Here is a 27,906-nt window from a genome sequence, read left to right as displayed (position 1 = left end):
GAATGAAACTGTGAGTCTTGTCACTAGCCCTTTTAAATAAATAGCTCTGCCATTGCTCTAATAAGTTTGACAAGTTGGTCCCAGGCCCTGGGCAGGAAGCTAATAAACTTCAAGTTGCTTTTCTATTGTTTTCCTAAAACAATTTGACTTCCTTTCTGATAGCCTCAAATTCCTTCAATAAAAATAGAGTAGCTGGGAGCCAGAGGAAGAGCTGAACTGGAGCCAAGAGTTGTGCTTACAATGCCGCCTGCGTAAGATCACATTTTTATCCTGATCCACGAAGACTCTTTAAAAGAATAGCAGGCAGACAGCTGCCAGTGCATGTCAGGAACAGCTCGGGAGCTAGTCTCCCCCAGCATCAGTCCTCCAGGCTTGAGGGAATCTCCATCCAGAGAGCCAGTGTCAGAGGCTGAGCTCCTGGAAGCTTTACCTTGTCCAGAGTGTCCTCCCTCAGACACGGATCTCTTCTGGGAGCTGAACACTGACAGAAAGGTGGGCTCCAGCAAGACCAAGGGGCTGTGATAAAGCTCAAACTTCAGCCAACTTCACCTGCTCCTCCCTCTACCTGTGCAGGCTCAGCAAAAAGAGGTAAAGGTCTGTTCTTTCTTCTCTTCTCTTCTCACTTTGGGAAACATATATATGTATATATATATATATATGTATGTATGCACACATATATTTTTGTAAAGCAGCAATTCATCTAGCTGGAAGTTTACAAGACAAGGAATTTCTGGTGGCTAGGTAGATGAGGACTCCTTGCTTGAAAATGACTTGCTGATTCTTTGGACAAATCCTTTATGCTCTTCACGGTTTGGTTCATCCATCTGTAAAGCAAGGAGAGTGTTTATAGGAGCTGTAATTGCATTATCATTTACAAAGCACTTCTCAACTACTCAGAGATGCTGCAGAGTTGAGAACTGGAAGCAGTAGCTGTGAGAGTGCCGTGCTTTATTTCCAGCAGCATAAAGCTGACAACTAAGCATTTTCTTTGGGATAGATGGTCATTTCTCCTCAGTGAGATGGAATCCTCTTCTAGTTTTTCTTGCTGAAAACTTTATTGGCAAATGAGGCTGACATGCAGTGACATTTCACGCCTTGCTCTTTTTTGTTTCCTCTTTTCTCAATCCACTGGTTTGGTACCCTGAGATGGGGAGTGGAAAACATCCATTTATAATGGAATTATTTGGGATTGTTCACTAAATAAGGAACTGTAACTATAAAACTGTTCCCCCTCATTCAGGGGCCCATCGTCACACGCTACTCCTGTTCCCTTGGGCCCAGCCTGTCCTTGGGAATCTGTCTCCTGCTGGAGGATGCCTGGAAGCTGTCTCCAGAGGTCTAATGTATAGCAAAGAACTTCCCTCTCCTTCCTATCTTTCAATCTTACTCATGCACTGGGATTTTAGATAAAATGTTTCACCAGGAAGGTAGCATCCGTTGGTGCTTTAGAGAAGGTACCAGAGGTGCCTGCTCAACACAGGACAATATGAAGAATCAGAATAAGTACAGTGCTGTGGCCAGACATCAGCGATTAAATACATGCAAGAAGTTTCTGTCTCAGCTGCGTTTGGGTGGTGGTTTTTACTGACAATTCCCAATGCAGTAAATCTGATATCCTCCCAAAGCATGAAGTCCTCAGTAATGGCAGGAAAGTACAAAACATTTTCCCTTCAGACAGCCTCTTGAAGTTCTCAAATCTCAGGACAGCATCTACCCACATTAGAAAAATCCTTCCAGCAAAGCCAGAGGCTTCAAGAACATCTGATTTATGTGAAGAAGCTCTTTCATAAGTGAGTTCTCATCTATACTACCGCATACTTGCAGACCTTCTGTATGCATTGTGTTGGCTTGCTTTTTTTTTGTTAGTTTAAATCTCTGACACAGAATGAATCTTCCATTAAATATCCATGGGATCAATGCCAAAAAACTCATCACACAAACTGTGTTTGGGATTTACCTCACTTCTGTGTGAAAGGAAGCATCTCTGATAAGGCAATAAGGCAAATACAGGAAATAAAATTAAAAAGGGACCTCTTGGCTTATTGGATTCAATCCCTTTGAATAACAGGCAAGTGCAAAACAAATGGCCTTTCTAAACTTACTAAGCTCTGATCTAAATCTCATTAGGTTTCCACTGTCACTTTTGCTACTAGAATGCTGTTCCAGCACCTCCTTCCCTGCTCTGTTGCTTAGAAACCTCCTGATTTCCAACCTAAATTCATTCATGGCCAATTTATATCTATTTATTCTTTTAATTGCCCTTTAGCTTATGTTGCTATCCTCACTCTATAGCACTGAGTTTCCCAACCCCAGTTCCTAAAAGCATTTATAGGCAGCAACTCTCTTCTCTCTTAACCTTTGTTCTGCCAGACTAAGTTCCCTTATATTACTCACCCTGCAGGCACATCACACCATGTTTTAATTACTTTGAGTAGCTGCACTAGCATGAAGTTCAGTGCAAAATAATTAAGGCAGAAAAGCTCAAACTGGTACTGCATCTATTTTCCAGTTGGCTCATGCATCTCTCTGCAGTCATTTCTGTGGCTGATAACTAAACATTCTCTTGGCCGAGAGACACTCTTCATCCCTCTGATCACCCTGTTGCCTTTCTCTGCACCTGTTCCAGGCTGAATATCTTGACTGTGGGTGAGCAGCACTGCACACACTATTCTGGTGGGGTCTCACATCCTCTTGGATCACATTCATCTCACTCCCTGCAACTGGAAATACTGCTGTGTCCTGAAAGCTCACTTGCCTTTTTCACCCCCTCATAGCATCACTGGTATCTCCTCCTTTGGTGACCTTCACCCAGGGCTCTTCCCTGCCTCAGTCCTGCTAACTAGGAACCCCCAATTGCTAAGAGAGATTTCTAATACTCTCTGAGCAGTAAGTTCCCCTAGTGTGTGACTTACTTTTTGTACTCCCATTTAACCGCACCTCAATCACACTAGTTCCACTCTCCTAGTGCTGGAATCCACCTTCTGGCTCTTTTCCCTCGGCAGATTTCATCAGCATTTCTACTTTCGGTGCCAAGGTAATTAACATAAATATTAAAAAGTTCAGTCCTGAGCAATTTTTGAGCAGCCTCACAAATCATTTCCCCTCAACCCATTAGGGAACTGGTGTCTCAGTTCTGTCAGCCTCTTACCCACTTGAGGATTTCTCTAATAATCCCTGTCTTCTTCACCTGAATCTTTTCCACTAATTTGCTTCTTCTAGGACACCCTATCATACACCTTACTGAAGTCCAGGTAGATAAGGTCCACTATGTTTCTTTTACCTAGAGGGTCAAGGATCTTACCCCAAGAAAGCTATTTACCCCTGATCAAAAGATGGTACATGTTGCCTTATTTTCCCCTTACCTCCTGGCTTTATTTCTCCTTTCTTTCAAAATCTGCTCCACAGCATCATAAACTGCTGAGATCTGCAAGCTGCACATGGCAAGCTGTCAGCTGTTCTCATTCCCACCGTCTGTGGGAGCATTCACTTGCTCTCCTCACTCAAGTCATACAAGTTTTGCATAGCAGTCTCTTGGGGAGGGGAGGAAAAATCCTTCTTCCCAGTTTACCAGTGGGAAAACAGCTATTTCTCTAGCTGTGGAGCTGGAGAAGCTGCCATGACACCTCTGTTTTCCCTTGAAGGGGGTGCAGTAGCAAAGAGAAGGGACAGCATATTGAGGGTCTGGCTGAGGTGTCCATACAAGATATCTGCTCACCTTTCTGTCTTTTGCCTCTCTGTCTGCCTCCACCCATTTCCTTTACGTGCACCAAAATTCAAACAGTTACCACCATCACCAAAAAAGAGCTTGAAACTGTTACCTCCCATGCATGATGCATGCATTGGACAGAAACCTTCTCCCCTCCCTCATTCATTCAACAGAACCAGATTGTTATCTGCTGGATCCAGAGATTAACTCTAAAGGAGAATGAGTATGCCACACAGGAACAATACCAGGAGAGGGAACACAAAGGAGCGAGCAGTGAGAATCAGACGTGATTACCCTGAGCATGCTGCGAAGTGTCAGCCATGCAGGGAGGGATTACGTTTCAGACAGCTCACTCACAGGACCTGCTTCTCTATAGCACGTGAGAAACACTTGACAAGCCTATCCCTAGCCTATCCCAAAGCCATCTGTGAGCTAGATCTGTATTATTAGCACCTTTTTCTGGACACAAAGTCCTTGGCAATTTCACTGGCATAAAAGCAACAGGGCTTTACAAAATAATGCCTTAAGGAAATTACTCCAGAAAGATAAAAGAGCACAGCGATATTCTCCTTCCCATGAAATTCCATCACAGATATGCAACTGCCAGGCAGGAGAGGGAGAAACTACTCCAAAAACATTCCTGTCTTCTTTGAAGTCACAGAGGGCCTTTCATTAAAGTTAGAAATTAAGCAAACGACTGTGGGTTTCTCCACACCAGGAGCTCATTAAGCTGCTATGGAAATTTGCTGTGAAGTGTGTGTCCTGCACTAACCATCAGCAAGGATTCAGCTCTCTTGAAAAGGAGTTGCAGTCTTAACTTCAAAGTGAGAGTGTCCATATAGGACACACCTCCAGAGGTGGCCTCTGCCCAGCACTGTCCCTGCATAGGCTGCCTTTCAATCTTGAGACTAAAGGGGCTACTAAATTAGTGGAAGAACAATGATTACATTAGAAGAGTTGCCAGCTCTATGTTTTAGTCTCTGAACTGCTTTTGCTTCATGATCTACACCAGCATAGGGACCTCTGGCTAATTTTGTTCTGGATGGGAGATACCTAGCCCAGGAAGGATTGCTGGAGGGACAACCGCCAAAGCTTGCGCATAGCAAGCCAATCCTCAGAACAGCAGAGTGTTCTGCGCAGATCTCATTCTTCTCACACCGGTTCTTTGAGACCAGCCTTTAACAAACCAGGAGGCATCTCTGATTCAGCCTCTTTTCTAGGGCCTGATGTGCAGAAGTCAGAGGCTCAACTTGACACATACATGAAATACACCACCTTCAGACACTTAATGTGCCAAAAGCAATTTTAGAAAGGCCCAAATGCTCATGCACCAGACTGTGCTGGTGTGAGGAGGTGGTGGTGGGTTGGTGTGTCAAAAACACCTCTCTTGACAGGCAGGTTATTCTCCATTTATCAGTAAAACCCTCCTGGGAAGCATCCAGTGCCCTGTGGGACAAGGCTGCAGCTGTGCTGCGCCCCTGACCCAAGCCAGCAGAGCAAGTCCTATGTTATTTGGAGAGGTGGAGGTCTCTGCTCCACATGAATTCAGCTTTGCCAAACTAAGTGTGATTGAGTCAGGAAAGTGTATTTCATTGATGTCTTGCATGCAAAAAGCTTCCCGGGGTCTGGCTGGTGTAATTGTGGGGTTGCCCCAGCTTTAAGGAAGGCTTAGACCATAGCATGTTATCAGGGGGAGGAGGTGCAAGGAACAGTGGTAGCAGCAACTGGAAGGGACAACGCAAAGCCAGCAGTGAATGCATCCTGTCGGCACGGGGAGGGTGGCACGGAGAGAGGCTGGGAATGGGGAGGGTGGTCTTTAAAGAGAAAACAACAGGAAACTAGGCTTGAAAATAGATTAAGCTGGAGGGTGTGGGAGAGACAAGAAAATTAGGTGAAGAAGGAAGAGGGGGAAAAGCAGAGAGGCATTGGGGAAGACAGAAAGTGACACAGAAAGGGGGTGGAGAAAGACGGGAAGAGAGAGAGGACCTATTAAAGGAATAAAACCAAGCAACCGAGAAGAACAAGGTGTCCAACTCAACTACAGAAAGTAAAAGTGCTAAAGGAAGGAGAGGAGACAGAAGACAAGATACGGGAAATCAGGTAAGTAACCATGAGGGGGGAATAACAGAACTGCAGAAGCATCGATGGCAGATCAAGCTGTTACACTCGAGGGGAAAACAGCATGAAGGGAGAAGAGGACTTGATGAGGCAGGGAAAGAAGGATGGCCAAAAATAACTTAAGAAATTAACTTTTTCTTTCAATTTTCCTCCAAAGCATTCCCAATAGTAATGGCTTGGGACATTTCAGGAATTAAACTATTTTTGCCACATGCAGCTACAGAAATCATGAGGAAGCCTCCCTGCACTGAACATGGATACCGACAGATTTCAATGTACCGGAAAGCAGGATAAGATCCCCAAGTATCCTCAGACAGTATAATGTGCAAATTGCAGTTTCTGTCAGATCCCATTTCAGCGTGTTGTCGGGCTGCTCAGGGGAGAGTGGTGAAGGGAACCCTTACCTATGAGAGGCTCTCAGGGTATAAACACTTTACCAAGTGTCTGCATGAGCTACCTATATTCCAAAGTGTGCAGGATGGTTTCAAAATACTGCAGTTTCTTTCCCTTGGAAGTATTGTATCCTGGCTGGCATGCGACATGGAGCCTGGGAATGTAACTCAAATGTAGAGAAGTGCCTTGCTCCTATCTCCCAGTCACCCATACAGCACACACCACGGGGGGGAATGCCTTTCTTCTCCATCCCGACACTGTCCAGGGCAGCCTCAAAGAGGTACACAGACCTAAAGGAGCAAACGCCCTCTCCCACTAGCAGCTGCTGCTTCTTTTCATTTGCCTCATCACTTTTTTCCCCCTTTTTGCACTTGGAATGATTATTCAACTATATTTTCATAATTTAATACTTCTAGCATTGCCACTGCATGTTTCAAAGAACAGCCCAGCTTGAAAACACAGCACCCCTATACACGCACCTGGAAAGAAGCAATCACAATGAGTGTAGAGGTTGCCTGCTAATTGTCACCTCTGATCTGTGGCAGCTCCTTTGATTTCCTAAAGGGTCGTTTTACCGGTCATTTGTCACATCTAATGAGCTTTGTGGTGCACTGATTTTAATGGCTTTGGTAAACTGAGGCAGTGCCTCTGTCCTTGAAGTACTGTAAAAACCATCAGAGGATCACATACAAAGCATTTCTGGACAAACCTCATCTACAAAAGTCATGGGCTGAATAAGCCTTAATCTTTGAACAATTCCTCATCAATAAACTCATCAAAATACTTTGCTGAAGCAGAATGTGTGAGAGCTTTTCCCTACTGCTGCCTATGTGATCCTCTCTTTAAGGCTAAAGAACTAACACATGTAATACATGTGTGCTGACATTATATGTCTGCATATATATGCTATAGCAGCATGTGTAGCTAGAAGTGGGTTAAACTGTTATGCAGAAGCCTCACAGCATTCAATATGTGCACCAGAAGCCATAAGAATCTGCATTTGCTGGTCCCTTCAAAATCTACTGAGAAGAGTGCAGATTTCTAACATTCTTCCTCCTTTCCTTGGGAGCAGAACAGTAGTTTGGGGAAATTCCCAGGGCTTCCGGATTTAAAATACTCATCAGGTTCCAGTCACTTGGGAACTATGTTAAGTATTCCTGCTACCATAACTATTTGGAGTTGTTGGTTTTTTCCACTCAACAGTATATATTATCATAACATTTTAGTATTATGGGCTTTCACATGAAAAATTTAAGGCTTGCCCCAAAAATAGAGAACTTCATACCCCAGCCTCTCTTCTCTTTCTGACCTTCAGATAGATTTCACACATCCTGCATGTTTGCCGTTGTTTTCTGACTTATCTCGCAGCATTGAAAATAGACGAGAAGGAATGAAGTGATTCGGCACTATGTTGTGTCATTGGGGAGAACATTTCAGAGACTGCTCCACACCTCGGGTGCTATTGTATGAGGCACAAGGACAGACGCTTAAAATTAGAAATAGTTCCTGGGAGGCACCAGAGAAACTTCAATCTTTGGCTAATAATTCATAAAGAGTGAGGGGGCAAAATATTAATTTTATGTCTATTGATAAGCAACAGAGAGACCTCTATGAACAATACTCCAGCATGCCAGCTCCTTCCTGAAACAGAAATATTCAAACCACACAGTAAGTATTGAGCATAGAGATACATGCTTCTAAGTCTCTCTAGCATATCTTTAAAGAGGGGCCAGTTGGTTTTAATATAAGAACTAAGGGGGTTACACTTACATTTCCATCTTTCTTCGCTATCTTTCTCATTACGGACGTGCCTTGAGAATTTCCATATGAAACTCCTCTCCCTTAGAAGCAGAAAAGCTAACAGATGCCTTGGTCAGGGCACAGGGTCTCTCGGGAAGTGAAGTAGTCCAGCAGGGTGACTGCTGCAGAGCTCCAGGGCCTTGGGCTGCATTCAGATGTCTGGTGAAGAAAGGAGGGAACAGTGGGATGGGAGAAAAACTGCCTCCAGTTACAATGAGATAAAGCCATCCAAGGGGACTGGGTTTGATTCTTGCTTCTTACTCCAGTTTTCTGGATTCATGATGGGGCAAATGGCTTAAGCTGTGTTTCCTCACAAATGCCCCCTCAGTGGTATCTCTTGTTCTGGATATCTGACTTCTAGATGTGGTCCAACTGGTGGAAGTGATAAACTCTCCCACTCCAGCATTAACCAGACAGAGCTCTGCTTTGAACGTACATCATACAGTGTTAAGTAGACTGGAAAGAAAAACCAACCCAGATTAGCAATATCACAAAACAGCTTCCAAAATTAATGAACATTTTTTTATCTGAATCTCTCATTGCCCTAGTTCCTCAGCTGTAAAGTTGATCTAATACAATCTCCTCACCTCTGTGTGGTAATGATAATTAATTATAATTAATTAATAATTGTGAAGCAATCAGATACTGTTGTGATGAAAGCCATAGGAAAACCCATGAGGAAACTAATAATTCTCTCTTTAGAACTGGACTTGAATAATGTACAGTAAATGAGGCACAGGCTACCCACTGAACAATGAGGAGAAAACAAAACACTGAATAGCTGCTGTTCAAGAAAGCCCCAGCCAGGCTGGCACAGAAAAAGGCAAGCATCCTGTGCAAAGAATGAGGTGACAATGTGGGGATGTGGTTAAAGACTCATAGCTATGAGGTACAGGCACAAAGAGATTGAATTAAGATTACTGAAAACAGTAACTTCAGCATTTCCTAACTCTCTGTTTCTGGGTTTTGCAAATTAAATATTAGTTGTTTTTAAAAGAGGGGGAAGGAGCATGCATTATATATACGTAGATATATATATATATATACACATACACTGAATATATAAAGTAATCCACTCACAGGCTATAGCCAGACTTCACCCTGGGTGAGAAATTAAATACTTGAGGCAAGGATGCAGCAATGGAGCTGGAGTGTGAAGAGAATCCGACAGAGTTATTGAAAGAAGGAAGAAATTAGATTTGACAAGGTGGTACTAAGTGGGAAGCAGATAGTCACTGAAAATTCCACCTTTCTAAAGCTGTAAGCAGTAGCAATCTTGGTGCTGTAGAGAGTTAAGTGGTCAAAACTGCTAAAAAAATTAGGCAAAGCTCTGCGGGGGGAACTTGACTGTAGGAGAGCAATGGGGAAGCAATAGGCAGGGAGACACCAGGCAGGGAGGAGGGAAGAAAGGATGTGAAAAGTGAATGAGAGCCCTCTCCCTCTCCCTCTCCAGTCTGTTTTATTTCAATGCTATAACAAGTTGTATCTCATGCAGTCTACTACCCAGCCTAAATTCACGTAGGCAGGTTTTATCCTCCTATATGGGGCCCAACATGATGCCTGCCATCACTGCCACATCTCCTCATATCAGCCTCCCCAACTGACGAAGCAGTGCTTAAGATCAGCTTCTCTCAGCATTGCTGAGGAACAGCTTTACTACAGCAGCCCCCAGATTTCTCAGGATGTTTCTGTTTTCCAGAGCTCCCTCTGCCCTGTTTGGCTGTCTCCTCTCCTGTGTACAGCACTGCCCAATTTATCATCCTCTGTATATTCATATATGATTGCCTCACCCTGTAAAGATAAAAAAAACTGAAAGAGCACCAAGCTCTGTAATTCTGAACCAGATGCTCTTCATCTGGTTAGTTAAGGAGTAATACCCCTGGGCTTCTTTGCAACATTTACATCAGAGAGAGAACTGATGTTTTTTCCTAGCAAAGGCACATCTGAGCCTTCATTTAGCTTATCCCAAGTTCAGTTTTGTCACATTTGTTGAGCTCTCTAAGGACTTAATTTTCTCTAAGACAGAGAGAATCCCAAGAGAATTAAAGAGCATTCCCTGCATGTGAAGCATAAGCCTGGATACCACCATCATGTAACTATTTGATGCAGGCCTTCCAAACACAATGGGACAAATTCATTCCTCAGCTTGACTCACCTAAGTTCGAGGTCTTTTCTGTACTTGGTTTCCTGCATCTACATCAGGCAGAGCTTGGCCCTAATATTTTGATATATGAAAGCACAATTTGACCTTGGTCAAGGGCAGGGGCAGAAAAAGCATTAGAAATCATGGATAGGCAAATAATAAAAATTCAGCTAACCAGAGTCTGCAGCTTCACCACCACTTCAGGTGAAAATATTCTATATAATATTGTCATCTGTGTGTGGAACACATCCCTGATGTACACGCTTGGAGGTGCTGAGTGATTTCCCTCTGCCTGGGTCTCCGTGCGTCAGGGTTGTGTGTGTGTGACAGGTCATTCAACTCCCTTATCTTCTCACCCACTCACTTTTTTGTGAACGCTGAGATTTTCCACGTTTGGAGAGGAGGAGGGAAGCACAGCTCACCAGGGAATAACAAGCTGTCTGCAACTGCAAGCAGGACCAGTAGTCTGGATACTAGTGTGACCTGTTCAGAAATTACAGTAAACTCAGGAGGAGCAGAGAGATGAGAAGCATTGGATGTCTGTCTCCTAGGACAGGAGCTGTTAACACAGAGCTCTGCCTTCTCCTGCAAGGTTTGAGCACTGGAGACAGTCACTCTTCCTACACTGGTTCAGCACAAGACTTTGAATCCAAGGAACTAGAAGGGAACATGTCAGGTTTGCTTGGTCTTTTTTTGTTAAAGCATATTTAGTCCAGATCCATGTGCACATCAGAGTTACTAATTTGGCTAAAGAATGACCTATTTCAGGCAGAAACTTAACCACATGCATGCATATATGAAGCCAGAGGTGCTTGGACAAAATTCCTAACAGGTCATTACTTGCCTGTTGTATACACATATAAAGGAGCCAATTTAGGCTGAGGTGGGCTTCAGCATCGGTCTATGTCGCAAAGCTATGAAAAGCCTCTGTAATTCAAAGCATTGCACCCATGCTGGACAGTGCATTTCTAATTTCATTCATCTTTTAACGTTGTAAACCATGTGTGCTTCCTGACCAGGTCCTGGCAACAAAGGAGCACTGTATATGTATGTTGAAAAGTCTGCTTCGTTTTGGGCACGGACTATGGCTGCAGGTTCTGCCAACAATAACAAGATGTTTGTCCTTAGAAAAGCACACAAAAAAAAAACAACAAACGAGAACCTCTGGTTCTTCCAGGTGCACCTGCTGTAGAAGTCTAGCAAAACAAGAGGGATTTTGTTCAGGTTACCAAGACAGTGTTATCCTGGGGCACAGGAGAGAAGGGCTGCAGTCTCTAGAAACAAATGTTCTTGCGCTGTAGAACCAGTGCTGTGTCACTATCACCAAGGCTAAGAGGCACTACTGCATACAAAAAAGGACACCAGTTTGCAAGTTGCAACCCCTGTTCCCAGACTGCCACTAACACACTGACCTTGAACAAGGAGTTTGCGCTTCCTGTACCCCAGAGATCACAATCTGCAAGATAAAGATGACAGCATCTACTGCTAAAAGGGGGCTGGGGATCCTTAAGTGAAGGTAGAGCTGTGTAGCAAAGCAGCAATCTCCAGCACAAAGCTGAAAGCATCCTTCCTAAGCACGTACATATGTGAGCGGGCAGTTTTGAAGTGTAGGGACCACTTGGGTCTGGCTGCAGCCTGACAGGTGTCAGCACAGGGGGAAAGACCTTGGCCCACATACCCTCCACGGCAGCTCTCTGTTGTGCCACACGCTGGCCTGGACCTGGTATGAGGTGACACAGCTGGAGGAAGGCAGGCCACAAGCGATTCTGGATGCTCCACTACACAGGGCTGCCACTTCTCATGTGCCCTGTACCTAAAAGGAGATGGTTACCTCCCCATTCAGTAGCTCAGAAACGATGGACTTGTTGCATGTTTTCCACACACACACCTATGTCTGGTGTGTAAGCCTCTTCAAAACATCTTGGGCCCCAGACTTCCAGTTCATTGAGACACCTGATTAACTATCAGATACACACTTCTGTATCCAATTGAGAAAATCACACATATCAATTGGGCAAAAATAAAATGGCTTTAACTTTGGGTTTTTGCCCCCTTGCTGGAAAGCGCACTCCTACCGCACAAAGGAGCCTTCCTCAGGGACCCTCTCATGCGCCCCTGGGACCTGCCAATAGGTCAGTGCAGCGAGGGAGAGCAGAACCAGTGTCATAATCAAGCTCTCCACTTTATTTTAGAAACATCCTGCAGAGATGGCGACCTCCTGTCACCTTCCTTGTGGGAAAAGTTACCATGAAGTGTTGAGCTCAGCTATTTATATCACTGCTGATAGTCTTGCCTGTCTTCTGAAAAGGGGAAAAATTTCTTCCTAAGAATCCCTGTGGAAATAAACTCATATAAAGAAGATGACCACACAGGAATAGCCCTCCTGGCTCTCTGTAGTGAATTTCCTCGATGTTTATCAACATGCCAATGAGTCCCACCACAGGGAGCGCACCTGCCGGAGCAAGCAGCAGCGATGTAAAATGCTCACATGTCCTTCAGAGCATGTCACATCACCAAGAGGATAGGAAAAGCAGCTCCAAGAGCAGCAGATGCTTCCCCTCCCACAGAAAAAAGTAGTGCAGAAAGGGACAGGTGGAGAACAGCCCATGGCTGGTGCACCAGCGGGTGCTGACCCCACTGGGGTATTTTTATCATGGAATTTGGCAGTCACAAGGCAGCTTGGAGCTAAGTGGACCGCACGCCCAGCCTGTGGTGTGATGCTCTGGTTTCCACAGCTTTAGCAGCATTCCAGGTGATGATTAAGCCAGGATGGCCACGTCGATGGATTAGTGCCAGGCTGCACTGGGCTTTGTCACATACGCATTTCCCGGTGCCAAGATCCCGTGACTATGCACACGCAGCAGAAAGCTGTCAAGCCACAGGCATGGCCAGGCAGTGGCACAGCTCACAACTCTGCATGAATATGCATGACTCTGGTGTTAAGACAGTGACAAGACCCCACAAATGTACCCAGAGGTGTTTTTCGCCAAGTCACACCAGAGTGAGATAAGATTTGTCCAACTGAGTCCAAAGAAGGAACATAAAAGGCCAGAGATGTGCACACACTGAGAGGTCAAAGCATGTGAGGACAAAGCATGTAAGGACAACAGTAGTCTGGGAATGAGGAAAGGGAACTATGTGGAAAATTCCCAAGACTAGTAAAGCCATGAGGAGAAAGGCTAGGTCAAAGGCAGGAAAAGCTGTCAGGAGATGACAACAATCTTTCTTTGCTTGCTGGCAGCAGAGATATGCTCTCTTCTGTTGCTCTAGAAGGCCCTTGATCTGGCATTGCAAGAAGAGATGGCTAATAACTAAATACGTGCCAGACAAAAACCACTGCTCTAGGAGAGAAAGCCCTTCTGGTTTCCAAAACCTGCTCTCCTATGGCCACCAACCCCCTTGTGGCAGCCACCTCTGCTCTCTATGGAGCTGTTGCAGGATGATCAGGAGGCATCCTTGGGCAGCCCGTCCTTTAAACAGCTTGTGGCAACAGCCAGCAGCAAAGTGCAGAGAAAATGGCCCTATTATCTGCTGTATGTGGCTGCTAGCCTTGGATCCTTCTGATTTACATCCTCTTAGAAAACATCGTGTATGTTTGAAGCAGGTGATTTACCATTATTCTCAGATCCATTAACATTTTTTATTTCCAGACTCCTTGCACTTACATTTTCTTTACTTCGTGTTCCATACACACTGATTTTTACAATTTGCAAGTGCCTTGGTTTAGTAGCCTTCCCTAGGGAAAACAAGCCATACCAAAGCCCCAAACTACCTGACCATGGCAGAACTAATGGAAAGAGGTGCTCAGTTTGTGACTGCACATGCCCATGTGTCGTGGTTTAAGCCCAGGCAAGCAGCCACTCGCTCACTCCCCCCCCCCCCTTTCTCCCCCCACTCCCGGATGGATGGGGAGGAGAATGGAAAGAATGTAACTCCCACAGGTTGAGATAAGAGCAGTCCAGTAACTAAGGTATAACACAAATCACTGCTGCTGCCACCAATAATAATAATGATAAGGGAAATAACAAGGGAAGAGAACACAACCGCTCACCACCCGCTGACTGATACCCAGCCCAACCTAGCAGTGATCTAGCCCTTCCAGGTAACTGCCCCCAGTTTATATAGTGGGCATGATACGCTGTGGTATGAAATACCTCTTTGGTTAGTTTGGGTCAGGTGTCCTGTCTCTGATTCCTCCTGGCTTCCCCTCCTCCCTGGCAGAGCATGAGACTCACAAAGTCCTTGGTCAGAGTAAACATTACTGAGCAGCAACGAAAAACATCGGTGTCATCAGCACTGTTCCCAGGCTGAAAGTCAAAAACACAGCACTGCATCAGCTACTAAGAAGGAGAAAAATGACTGAACCCAGGACACCATGGCAGGAAGGAAAACAGCCTGGGCACACCCAGGGAGAACTGTGTCCATTTTTACCCTAACAAGCAAGGTGAATCAAGAAAAGGCAGCCATCAGCAGGAGCAACAGGGGCATCTGCAAACAATATAAACTCACCTGGGAAAATGAGGACATTCACCACTGGTCATGCTGTACTGGAAGGAATATTCCACGCATACAGTTGTGTTACAGCATATCAATGTCAGACACATCTGTACATCGAACTGTAGGTGGATGGTGCCTTGTCTGTACTCTGGGTCTGGGGCAAACAAAAACAAAACAAAACAAAACAAAACCTTATTTCAGTGCAACAGCCTGTAAATATTCCCCATCACTGATTTATCTGCTTGCATTGAATCGCCTGGTGCTCACAGGATGAAGCCATATGCTAATTTCTCCAGAATGCACTAACTGCACTAAAGCCATTTCAGAAGGTAAGACAGCCCCACACACTTGCCAGTGCAGACAAGAGGAGTCAGAAAAGACTAGCTGATTTTCTGTGTTACTGCTCTTCCAGTTCTGGGCTAGCAGCACAATGAAAGCTTCTGCAAATGCCAAGCAGCCAGCAGGATGTACATCAGCACAACTGCAGTATGTCTGCTGAAGCAGGAGAGAGGCAAAGCACATCCTTTGCTCCCTCATACGCCCCTTCTCACTCATCACACAGCTTCTGACAGGCAATAGGGCAGCAAGTGTTCACCTCCCTGTCTCCTCACCTGAGCAGTCCTCACCTTTCCTTACCTCAGCAGCACCAGAAGTTTAAGGATTCAACTTTTGACCTTCTGCATCCACCCTTGCAGATGGACACCACACAGAAACAATAGATGGCATAAATAATTTTGTGTGCTGCTACATTGAATTATATCACTTACATGAGCAGAGGAGGGGATATTATTCCCCCAACAAGGGTACCTCTCTGTTCTCCAGCTTTTGCTCACAGCAAATCTACACAATATTGCTGCAGTAAATTTTTAGCTTTTAACAGTGTCTACTCTCCACAGACATTCTTTGGACGGTAAAAATAATTTGCTCTTAAAGACAACACAAGGGACAATAAAGAAGGAGAGTTAGCAACTTGGTCCCTACAGCTTTGGGATTTACAGAGTCCGGTGCTTTAATTATTTCATTATGGTGATTATTAAGTTTCTCATTTACTTATTAAAATTATATTTTCAAAAAGAGTGACTGTGGGAGAACATTATCTGCAAGGTAATACTGCATACTTTATAGCACCTTGCCCTTAACTCATGCACAAGGGAGAGCTTTGCAGTGCCCAGGGAAGGTAAGTATGGCGAGTATAACTGGATCAGATGGTTGCTCAAGCACTGTCACAGAGCTCCACAAAAAAAGGATTAAACTCATCATTCTCTTTTTATCCAAGAGGTTAAGTGACTTGGCCAGAAACAGTCCATCAGAGACAGAAACAAGACTGAAACAGGCTCTCCTACATCTTCATTTTGCAATCTTACTACCAGCCCACCAAACCCTTCCTCTTATCAGACCACCTACCACAGCACTTCCCAGGAGCTGCTGGTCCTTGGGAGGCACTTCAAAGGAGGCTTTTTTCTTTGCCTTTGTAATTTGAACTCTGAATTTCATCTCGGAGCTTAAGAGGAGGGAGCAAGATCCGCCATTTAGATTGTGCAGCAGTTCCTTCTCAGAGAGGTGTGACAGGGAGGCAGCAGGTTAGGTTTACAGGACTGGCACAGCTCACCAACGTCTTTACGCTCCCCGAAACATTGGCAATTTGTAAATGAAACATTTGCAACTGGTGACACTGCAAAATCAGAGCAAAAGCTATGGCAAAGGTGGGCAACAGAAAGGTTTTCTCTGCATTTCTTTCGGTGGTGGCATTGAGCCCAGAGCTGCAGGCACTATATGTCCCAGGTGTCAGTGCAGGTGTCACACAAAGGAAACATATGAAAGTGCCAAGGCACTGCTCAGACCAAGCTGTAGACTCCAGTCTTCCCTCCCAGGGGATCAGCCCATTAAGGAATCCCGAGAGCAGTCTGCAGACAGATGATTTAACTACACAGTCCACAGGGGATGCAATAGGCAGACCACAGCGAAAGAGCTTTCTGAACCAAGAATAAATCTGGCTCATCCTCAAAGTTTAGCAGCCCATTTAACAGATTGTAGTTGGGTTATGTAAAAAACATCACTCTTTGTTTCAGTAGCTGAATTCAAGTAACAAAAAAAAAACAAAACAAAAAACCACAACAAAGCATTGTTTTCAGTGGATGCAAGACAAAGTTTTCATCAAACCACACCTTAATCATTTCATATCAAATGCAAACATTTCCTTTGACAGAAAATGAATAATTTCATTCCACACATTCCCAGCTGAGCATTTCCTAACCCTCCTCAGAACCAGTCTTCTGTTTTCTCCCACAGAGGCTGTCCCCGATTCTCCCTCCAAGATCTCTCATCCCTCCTGGTGAGCAGAAATGGGGGACTGGAGTTTCCTGGGAGAGTTCCTCGAGGAGGTTCACAAACACTCCACAGTGGTAGGGAAGGTCTGGTTGACTGTGCTCTTCATCTTCCGGATGCTGGTGCTGGGCACAGCAGCAGAGTCCTCCTGGGGGGATGAGCAGTCTGACTTCATGTGTGACACCCAGCAGCCTGGCTGCGAGAACGTCTGCTACGACAAGGCTTTCCCCATCTCCCATGTCAGGTTTTGGGTCCTCCAGATCATCTTTGTCTCCACCCCATCTCTGGTGTACATGGGCCATGCGATGCACACAGTGCGCATGGAGGAGAAGAGGAAGATGAAGGAAGCAGAACTAGAGGCCCGTGAGATGAAGAACAACAGTGACACATACTACCAGCAGAAGTCTGCTGTGGTGGAGAAGGCTGAACTGTCTTGCTGGGATGAATCAGGAGGCAAAATCATACTCAGGGGCAGTCTGCTGAACACCTACGTCTACAGCATTTTGATTCGCACAGCCATGGAAGTGGCCTTCATTGTGGGACAGTACATCTTGTACGGCATCTTCCTGGAGACCCTGTATATCTGCCAGAGGGCACCTTGCCCCCATCCCGTCAATTGCTATGTTTCCCGCCCCACAGAGAAGAACGTGTTCATTGTCTTTATGCTGGCTGTGGCAGTGCTCTCCCTATTCCTCAGTCTGGCCGAGCTGTACCACTTGGGCTGGAAGAAAGCCAAAGAGAGGTGCTCCCGATCCTACAAGCCCAGCCCCAGCACAGTCCCTGGCAGACTGGAGTCTGCCCCGCAAGCAGAGAGGGCCCAGATGTACACTCCTCCACCAGATTTTAACCAGTGCTTGTCAAGTCCCAGCGGGAAGTTCATCAGCCCCTTCAACAATAAGATGGCCTCCCAGCAGAACACCGCCAACTTTGCCACCGAGAGGGTCCATGGCCAAGATGATGCTGCTGGTGAAGGGCCCTTCATTAAGTCCAGCTACTCGGAGAGCCCAGAGGTGGCCAACGAGTGCGCAGCACCCACCTTCCCTGAGAACTACTTCAACGAGAAACGTCGGTTCAGCAAGACCAGCCGTGCCAGCAGCAAGGCAAGGTCAGATGACTTGTCTGTGTGACCTGGCTCTAGGAGGGATGAGAAGAAGGAGCAGTCTCAGCACTTAGCGGACCTTCTGCAAAGTGGACTCCAGACTTTTGCCACTAACCTCGCTCTTTTTTAACACCCTCTTGCTCCTTTCCAGTGAACATCATTGCTGTATCGCAGACAGCGCCTGTCACAGCTTAAGGCAGGGACAGCCACCGGGAGACACACACTGAAGAAAAGCACCCATCTCAAGATGTGAAGCTCCAAGCCATATTTTCATCATGGGATGCGCAGAGATCTGAGATTCACCATCCTCAGCCTAGTAGAGCACAGGCCAGCAGACTCCTGAGGCTGACCAGCAGGTATCTGCTGTGACACTGTATTCAACAAACTGAACCTCAACCTCATTACATCTTTGTGTCTATTCAACATTTACCACATCAGCTTGGCAGTTATACAGAGCTGAAGCTTCCCTCACCTGCAGGAAGCAGAAACACACTGGTAGGCCTTCTGAAAGACTTTCTCATCTGCTTTGTTTTCAGCCTTTCTAACCCTCCCTTTCTCCTCCTGAGCCCAGATATTTTATAACAGTTTACCTATACAATAAAGCCTACTTGAATTTTTTGACATTGTATATATAACAATGCCCCATAAATATGGATGTCCATGGCCCCCACGCACAGCTGCCTTGTGTCTAACATTGGAATCCCTTCCTCATTCCTAAGTCAGCACAGCAGACTGGCCCCGGGAATATCGCTTAGATGACTGGTTGATGAAGACCAGGGAGTTTTCCCAAGACACTTATGCCATCAATTCTAAGCAGGACATCCATTAACAGAAATAGTCTCCTGTGAGAACAGATATCTCACTAGTAAAAAAGAGCAATTATCATGTGGAAACAAAGAGGGTTTTTCCCTCTTAAAACTCATCTTTCAAGCAACTTGAACGCTGCTGAAAGGGTGCTGCCAGCTGCCAACTTGAGAGAAAAAAATCCTCTGATTATCTGCATAACAGGTACGGCCTGTGTCTTCTCCTCACCAACTCACTAACACACTTCAGCATCTTTTGCCAGAAGCAAGAGTCCTCTCCAGGTCCTGCACATCACATCTTGGCTGCTCTCTCAAGCCTGCCAGCCAGCCAGTGCAAGCCAAGCCATTTGTCCTCGCAGCAAGCCCCTATTCTGCCATCAAGTCACCTTCATCTCCACTCTATCCCACAGTGTATATTGTGTAAGAAAGCACCCATGGACCAGCTTTTCCCATCTCTGTAACTACTCAGAGCAGCCACTGGGGCCCAACATTGCACAGTGAGTCTGGTGGGTGAGATCTATAGGCAGCTCCCACTCCAGATACCCCAGTGCAGAGCTGACATCCCTCTTTTAAAGAGATTTGCTAAACAGAGCTAAGCTGCTCCCTGTTGTTTACCCTGCACTGCTGTTTTGGACATGGGACACAGCTTCCCAACACTGGGCTGTATGAGTGAATGGCCAGGACCAGGTTATGAGGGGACTGAGCCATTCCCTCTCTTAAAGCCACCGAAAGGGATTGTGAATCCTTGCTCCTGATACATAATTAGCTTTGGTACAGTTCCCTGTACGTATGCATACACATTCACACACAGAGGGGGGAAACCATTTCTTTTGTTTGTAAGGTGTTTTATATATGTGTATTTTTTAATTCTGGAAAGACCTGCGTGCTCTCCTTAACATGAGACTTTAGTCAATCGTGCCTAAGTTTCTCCTAATAAAGTTCTAACTCCATCTCTCCTTGCTGAAGTTCCTCCTCTCACGTGGCTGAGAACGAGCTGCTAGCATCAACCAGGCTGCCCGCCAGCCTCTGCTGCTCAGAGATCACAGAAATCCTCATCGCTGGAGTGGCAGGGATGAGAAGAGGGCTCAGCCAGGGGGATAAATAACAAACATGGGGAAATGATTGATTGACTGGCTAACAGAAACCCCCTCCAGCTCCCCTGCCTGCCTCTGCATTACCAAGGAAGAGTGGGAAGAGCTGGCCAGATTGCAGAGCTTCCATCCTCTTGCAATAGAAACGCTCCCTTCTTGCATTCCCTAGCACATCTCTGCACCCAGATTGGCCACCTGCAGCGTGAGGCCAACTCAGCAGGGAAAGGGTATCAAAACCCTGAGCATGTGACTGTTTGTCCATGCAGCAACAGAGCTCCAAAAGGCTTTTTAAAAGGTCTTAAGTGACATTGAGAATCCACTGCTACACATCTCTGCAGAGAGCTCCTGTGGGTACTCAGCTCTCTTGGGATGTAGTTGCCCAGACCAAAGAAAATCCTGTCTTCCCCCAGCTGATGCCCCCTTCTCTGAACTTAATCCCCTGCTCCCACTTTCCAACTTTCACAGGCTCCCTCCTTCTGACCCTGGTTCCCGTGTCCATTCAAAGGAAGTGCCTTTTCTTCCTTTCTCCACGCAGTCTCCCATCCCATGGGACTCTGCAGGCTGGGAAGCTGGAGACCAGTAAAGTACTGGGTCCCAACAAGGACCCTGAGAGGGGGCATAAGGAATGAAACTGGAATTCAGTGAGGGCACCTTCAACTGTGTTAGAAACTGCACAAAACCTTTAAGATTAAAGGAGCCTTGGTTTGTGGATTTTCAGACCAGAAAGGAGCCACAAAATGCAGCAAGGAGGCAGGATTTGTCCTGCAGGCCTGGGGTTTTCAATCGGCATGTGCACAGCCCTGAGCATGTCTGCGCCTTAGGGTGCCATTTGCTCAGAGAAATAAGCAGTGAGTAAGTCAGAATCACGCTCCTTGGAAAGCTTGTCTATTGAATATTACTGTTTCAAAGGGCCACTCAAGCACTAGCCCAGGTCTTGCTTAATAAACTGCTCTTGGTTTATAAAAAGCAATAGCCCAAAATTTAAGAACTCCAAGCTACAGTCTCTGCTGGAGAGCAAAGTATAACCAAAAAAATGAGGATAAGGAACTCCTCTATGCCATTCTGGACCTTTAAGATCCAAGTGGGTTCACAGGTGGTGTTCTGGTGATCTTTTGAGATCACAGGAATACAACCAGCCCACCTGTCTCCAGCCTAGAGAATACATGTATCAAGGCAGATAATCTCCCTTTGCCACTCATTTCTTAATGCCTCCTTGGTCCTGTCTTATAGGTATAGCAAGAGGGGAATAGTTGATGGATGGATGTTCACAATGGCTGACAGAGCATAAACTTGTGATTCTTGGAATCCAACTGTTAAGGCTGGGCAGGTTATCACACCACAGTAGGAGCACATTTACTTCGGCCAGTGAGCAGAGAGGCCGGCTTGTCATATCAGATAGGTTTTGTATTTATTGCTTTGTATCAGATGGATGGATGGCCCTAAAACAACATTATATATTAAATTCAGTCCTTGGATAGGCATTCAATCTTTAAATGGCAGCATTATAAAGAAAAGGGTCAGGGAGTGGGATAATGCAAAACTTTTAATTCTGCTCTTGTCCCTCTCTTCTCCAGAGTTTGGAACCACTCAGCCTCTCAAACCTGAATACTCCAGCAACAGCTGGAACCAACATTTAACAGAAACACCATCCTCAGTCATCTCCTTGGTCAGCACTTCAAACCATTCCAGCATTGCCCCTAACTGGTGTCTGAAGGAGTCAGAAGTCAGTTCTGATCTACAGCCTTGTGCTGATCAGCTGCCAAGCCTAAGATTGGAGAACAGGGAAACGTTATGTTTCAACAAGCTCTTAAAAGACAAATACTTAATCCTATAAAAGGAAAAGCTATATTTAAAAATACATAGAATGCCAAAACTAACAAAGTAATGAATCGAGACAAGGTCGTGCCTTTAAGTCCCTCTCCCCAAACAGCACAGTGGGACAGCTGAGCGGACCAAGAGGCAAAGGAGGCAGAAACTGAAAGGGATACTAAAAGCACTGACTGATCTAGAGCACAGTCAAGTAAGTTGTTTCCTCCTTCAGAATACACGAACAACGCAATACTCATGCAAACTCAGAGCTGATAGTGTTTCAGACTATTAAAGGAAACAGGTAAGAAGATGCCAGACTGCACAATCCCCCCTCAAACACTTTTCCACCCAAAGAACAAAAGCAGTGCATCCACAGCAATGAGAACATGCTTGACTGGGCTGCAAATAGCCCAAGTATGAAGAATGCAGAAAGCCAGTGTAGCATAGCAGAGGGCCCAGCCCGCAGCAATGGCAAGTGCTCCGAACCTTCAGCACTAGCAGGAACCATGGAAGAGCAGCACTCCTTCCAACGCTGCTGCTTCCCAGGAAGCCTGGCACTAACAAAGGCAGGAGGGGAACTGCTGTCCCCAGGGGATCCCCCTCTTCTGCTGCTGCTCCCTTGGGAGGCTCTCAGCAACACTGTGGTCTGGCTGGGGCTCTTCATGAGCCTGGCTCAGCAGGCTCTAACTGCCCCAATGAATTCTGGCACCTCAGCAGGGCTTACAGGAAGAGATCCTGTACAGGGCTGATGCTCATTTTTGTACACATTTGTGAAGAAGGAACAACATTTCGGTACTTAGGTTACCAGCCGCAGCAGAGGTGCAGATAGATTAAGATGGAGAGCAGCAGCTTATCTTAAGATACACTTTTCAGGGGGAAAAACTCTGACTCTGAAGCATACAATTAATAGCTTTGCTTTTGCCTTAAGTGTTTGCTGCTTATAAGGTCTAGATAATTAAAGATCTTCCTAGAGACCACAGGAATTGTAATACCATATAGAAATAGAGATATAGAGAAAACATTGTCATGAAAATATGACAGAAAGAGGATCAAATGAGCTTATAAACTCATTCAAGAAAAAAAAAAAAAAGCAGAAATGCTTCATTTTTCCTCCACTGAACATTGGTTTTAAAGTTAACTTGCCAAGACCACATTCACATACCACCACCGGTTTCCCACAGACATTTAAGCCATTGAGTCTGACGGGCAACAGTTCTCAGAAAGCAAACGTCAGTCATGGAAACTAAACTTTAAATTCATACTGGCCAATATCCACCCCAGAGGCAGCTGCGTGTCCCTCCAGCCATCAGGAAGCATAAACAGTATTGTGTAACCAATCCTGCCAGTCACAAACCAAACAGCGCACCTCCACCAGAGAGTACGTGTAATAAATACACACCAAAAGGTGTTTTAAAGACAGTTATGCATTAAATCAAAAACAGCAAACATCTGAGAACCATGATGTACTGCCTGGTAGAAATAATGGTTACTTCAAATTCAGTTTTAGCTCCCTTTCACTAGTCCCTAGGTGCTGCCCAGGACATCGCTGGGAATCCTTGATGCCCACGCAGGAATACCACAGCAGGATGGATGTGGATAAGGGGCAGAGAAGACCTTTTCCTGGCTGCTCACAAAGTTGCCATGGGAAGGTCTGAGTCCTTGAAGCAGCTTCTCCACATTAACACCACTTTTCCTCATTCTGTGCTCCTGCAGAGGGTTTCATCACTCCCTTGCAGAACCCTAAGCTTCCCAAGCACACAAAAGCTCCATGAAGGCACTACAGCACTGGCATAAAACACACTCCCCCATCCTCTAAAGCAGTTTGCCATGCTGAGCTTCATAACCTACCTGTTAATGCAAAACCACCAGTCTCTGGATGAATAAAAGCTCTAATACCACATTTGCTGCCAAAAAGTATTCCTCCAGAGCAAGCAAGGAAGCAAAACTCGGAAAAGGTACAATATTTGTGTATTCCTTTAAAATTACTTCTGGACCAAGGCCTGTAGGACTGCTACATTAAGCCACTTTCCTCCCTCAAGGTCACTGCATCATATTAAGGGATTGGGCACTTTTTCCCTTGCTTGATTTCTGTATTACAAACTCCATTTGGCTGGCCCGTGACAAATTCTTGCAAGGCAGCAGCCCTGCTGCAGTGTTTGCAGGAGCAAAACCAACCCCCCCTGCAGACCCCTGGTACTTTTTGAGAGGACATCTCCATCTCTCAGGGCTGTATCATAGCAGGAAGGTGCTTGGGGAGTACTCAGAGTTGGGTCTTCTGACTCACTATTCATACTCAGAAGCTTCTCTCTATCACAAGGTTAATTTAGATGGGAAGGGGTAAGACAGATGGGGTCAAAATGAACTGTTAGGGACCCAAGAGAGAGTTAAACTTTCTTGTTCATATTGGACATGAACCTAACCTTAAAAAGGTATGTCAGCAATGCTCAGCTCTATGACAATATAAAGAAAGCAAAAGACACATCAAGAGTTTTTTCTAGAAGTGGATATGGGCTGGTAGGACACAACCAGCAAAACCCAACACTCTCATATTGAGTTCCACACACGATTTCACTAGGAATCACGTTAAACTCCAGCTCCTACCCTTAAAAGGAATCAGATTAGCAGGGAGAGGCAAGCCTGAGGTCAGAAACTTGCTGCTGTTTGTTTGGGTTTGCTTTTTAAGTAACTGCTGTGCCAGCTCTTCAGCCTGGGAACACAGTTTGAGGCTGGAGAGTGCTCCTGACAGAACAAGTCTGATGGGTGCCAGGCTACAGGCAGGATGTTTCAGAAACAAGTGTCTAAAATTAGCCATTGCTCAATCACATAGTCCAGTAGAGCCATGCTGGGTTCCCACCTTGCTCCTCTTACACTTAAGCCCAGATCTGGGAAAGCAGGTACACTGTATAGCAGAACTTACCATCACCTTCACTGCACAGCATGAACTGTCAACCCAAGTGCCTATGTAGGAGCTGATATTCCAATGAAAAATGTCCTCCGCCCCTACCCCCCCCATTTCATTTCCCCTTTATAGATCATGAGAACTCTCATCCTTTTATCCTCTGAAATTAGGTTTTGGATTATTTTCCCCTTTGTGGTCTTGTATTTTCTTAGGATAAAGTTACACTTTCCGTATTTCCAGTTTCTCCAGATTCTTTCAGTCTCTGGCAATGCCAAAGAAATGCCAAATTTGAAGACTTTCTGAGGAGATTATTGAAGTACCCAGTCCTAAATCAGCAGTCAAGACATTAATTAAATGAACGAGTAAAACCAATAATCCTCAGATTCCTGATGGATATTTCTAACTGCACAAGCACATCACAGCTCCCAGCACAGACACGGCAAAGATAAAAACCCACTGAGATACATTAACCCTTTTCCTCTCCTAGTGCACACCTGGGGTAAGGTGATCAGCCTGCCTTCTATGGTTCAAAGCACTCCTCCCCACAAGTCAAATCAGAGCTGTCACCACTCCATGTGCATTTCTAGGCAAGCAGCAAGGTTGTAGTGCACACATGTACAGAGACCATCACAGCACCTCACATCTGTATCATCTCAGACCCAGAAACACAAATACAGCCTGGCCTGGCTGCACCATACTTGCACACTGTGCCAGCTCCAATGTTACTCCCAGCACCTCTGCATCATAGGCTGGCCTGCAATGGGAGTCTACAGCTTGCTCTATTTCACTTAACACAACAAAGTTAAGGGGCATTTTAATCCTGATACACAAGTACTTGCAATGGGGACAACGTTTCTGACAACAGATTGCTTTTCTAACAGAAGCATCCTTAGAAAAACTATTAGAATCACAGAATCAACAGGGTTGGGAAAGACCTGTAAGATCAAGTCCAACTGTTCCCCAGCACTGCCAAGGCCACTACTAACCCATGTCACTGAGGGCCTCATCTACATGGTTTTTGAACACTGCCAGGGACGGTGACTCCACCACTGCCCTGGGCAGCCTGTTCCAATGCCTGAGCACCCTTTGGGGAAGGATTGTTCGTCATCTTTACCTAAACCCTGTCCCCTGGTGCAGCTTGAGGCCGTTTCCTCTTGTCTCATCCCTTATTCCTTGGGAGCAGAGACCAGCCCACTCCTGTCTCTATCCTCCTGTCAGGCAGTTGTAGGGAGCGATAAGGTCCCCCCTGAGCCTTCTCTTCTCCAGACTAAATGTTTTAATTAACATTTGGAAAGCACAGCCTAGGGATGAGGTAATTTCTAACGATTGCAATGGGGTTTGAAAAGCCATGCACTGCTACTCATACAAGTTACTGACCCCATCAGAAATTGCTGGTTAAGGTCCTCTCCCCCTGCACTATGCACACAGTCAGAGCAGCCACCCCAGGATTAAAACCTACAAATGTGTGAAAAATCCACTGCGGTTGATACGCCGCAGTTGATAATGATTACTTTTTGTCCACAGTGCTGCTGTTTGTTTCAATCCATTTAGCAATATTCATTAGTTCCCCGCTTCAAATTAGGCTAATTGAGAATAAGAGAACATGTAGTAAAGTATTTTACCAAGGCAGACGTGCCCCAGTCCCTTCTCTGATTCATTGGTTGACTGTTGGCTCGCGGTCATGTTTTACCAGGAATCTTTCACCAGAAATGCCAAATGCCTCATGAAAAATGTTGCACTGTCCCTTCCTTATGATCTCTCTATCACTGAACAGTTTAAATCATATGTTTCTCTTCCCATTTATTCTATTATCTTACAAGGAAAGGATATTAAACTCTACTGTTTTGCCTCTGACACTTTTTGTGCCTGAAATCGCATATAGTAAAGCCCTAGAAAAACTTCTGTGTGCCAACAGACCTTAAAATAAATACTAAAAAAGCCTTACAACCAGACCAATATTAACCACACCATTGTCTGGGATACTTCGAATTCTTCCTCTCAAGGAATGTCAGTCACCCGCATTAAATGTCCCAATTGAGACATGAGAACTGGCAGCAGTGTAAATACCCACGGAGCAGTGGCTGGTGCAGCTGACAGCCAGATGGGATCGGAACAGCAGCGAGAGATAACACTGAGTCTGGACAAGCAGCTTAGGCACCGCCTGAGCCTTTGGAGAGTGCCCTCATGTTCCTGGAGCTGCAGGTTTTGTGTCTGAGAACAGGCACATCACCAGAGCCTGGCTTTGCCCAAAACTGCCATCTGCCCTTGCCTCAGAGGTGCTGAGGTCCTACAGGAATGGAGTATCCTGAAATAGACAAGAGATGGATGGACAGGGGAACCAGAACAATACAACACCCCCATATAAAATATAAAAAACAAAAATTAAAATTAAAATAGTAATAAAAATTAAAAATAAAATTAAATAGAATTAAAATAAAACAGAATAAAATAAAAATATCCCTACTCAATAAACCATGTGTCCAAAGGAAAATCAGTTGCAGAGGAACACAAATCAGGATAAAAAAGTGTCTGTTATGCGCCTGGAGCTACAGTAAAACACAGCTATGGCACTGTGCATTTACCCATGCAACATGCACAAAAGCAATACTGCTTTTGTGACCATGAGGGTCCGGAGCTGTCACACAAGACCTGAAGTAAAGGTCATAGCTGTCATTCAAACAGCTAATATAGATTGAAGAACAGCTGAGCTCTTGCATATACAAAGCCTTCTGCCTGTGCTGTACCTCACAGCCTTCCTGGTGAGCCAGGGAGTAAGTGTTATTCCCATCTGCCAAAAGATAATCTGAGTTTGAATGGCCTGCTGAACGCTGCATGTGAAATTACACTGACTCAAGCTCCCAGTGCTCCCTCCACAGTTCTCACTGTATATCAGGACCCAGTTTCAAGCTCTTTACCTTCATTTTCCAAATTAGCACTTACCATCTGCATACAAATGCACTATTGCAGCTAACATTTCAGCAGCTTTCCATAAAGGTGAAAGCTCTCAGAACAGATGCAGCTCAGTCCTTGTAGCACTGCTGCACCATCCAGGTTCTGTGTGCTGTTCTCTGTTCTGCCATGCATCCACAGCATCACCAGAGCACATCATTCAATCTCCTCACAACACCGTCTCTTCTGGGTGTGCACCAGAAACCACAATGATGTGTGTACAACTTCAGTGAGGAATGATACACATTAATGCCTGTGAGCTCCTTTGCACCAC

At 45.4% G+C, this 27,906-nt stretch overlaps 1 protein-coding gene and 1 long non-coding RNA gene across 3 annotated transcripts; one reads left to right on the top strand and one right to left on the bottom strand.

The window, feature by feature from the left end:
• The first annotated feature begins 298 nt into the window (after positions 1 to 298).
• Positions 299 to 19,834, top strand: GJA5 (gap junction protein alpha 5). Of its 2 annotated transcripts, none has more exons than XM_062614673.1 (2): positions 299 to 588; positions 16,947 to 19,834. In XM_062614673.1, the coding sequence occupies exon 2, from the start codon at positions 17,000 to 17,002 to the stop codon at positions 18,107 to 18,109; it is 1,110 nt and encodes a 369-aa protein (XP_062470657.1). In that variant the 5' UTR covers positions 299 to 588; positions 16,947 to 16,999; the 3' UTR covers positions 18,110 to 19,834. The 2 variants fall into 2 exon arrangements, with proteins under 2 accessions (XP_062470657.1, XP_062470656.1); XM_062614672.1 differs by lacking the exon at positions 299 to 588 and adding an exon at positions 5,154 to 5,806.
• Positions 932 to 14,949, bottom strand: LOC134161634 (uncharacterized). Its single transcript, XR_009964059.1, has 2 exons — positions 14,670 to 14,949; positions 932 to 1,141 (listed from the first exon to the last, which is right to left on the bottom strand). It is a non-coding gene; the product is annotated as an uncharacterized LOC134161634 (long non-coding RNA).
• Positions 19,835 to 27,906: the final 8,072 nt, after the last annotated feature.

This window comes from Pezoporus occidentalis, unplaced genomic scaffold (assembly GCF_034315485.1).
Source record: "Pezoporus occidentalis ecotype Australia unplaced genomic scaffold, CSIRO_AGI_Poc_V1 ctg177, whole genome shotgun sequence".
In the NCBI taxonomy this organism is placed as follows: domain Eukaryota; kingdom Metazoa; phylum Chordata; class Aves; order Psittaciformes; family Psittacidae; genus Pezoporus; species Pezoporus occidentalis.
Note: the sequence above shows the minus strand (reverse complement) of the source record. Positions and strands in the feature narration are given on the sequence as shown.

Excerpts from the sequence above, each read along its gene's own strand:
- GJA5 (XM_062614673.1), top strand. The coding sequence starts at position 17,000 with ATGGGGGACTGGAGTTTCCTGGGAGAGTTCCTCGAGGAGGTTCACAAA.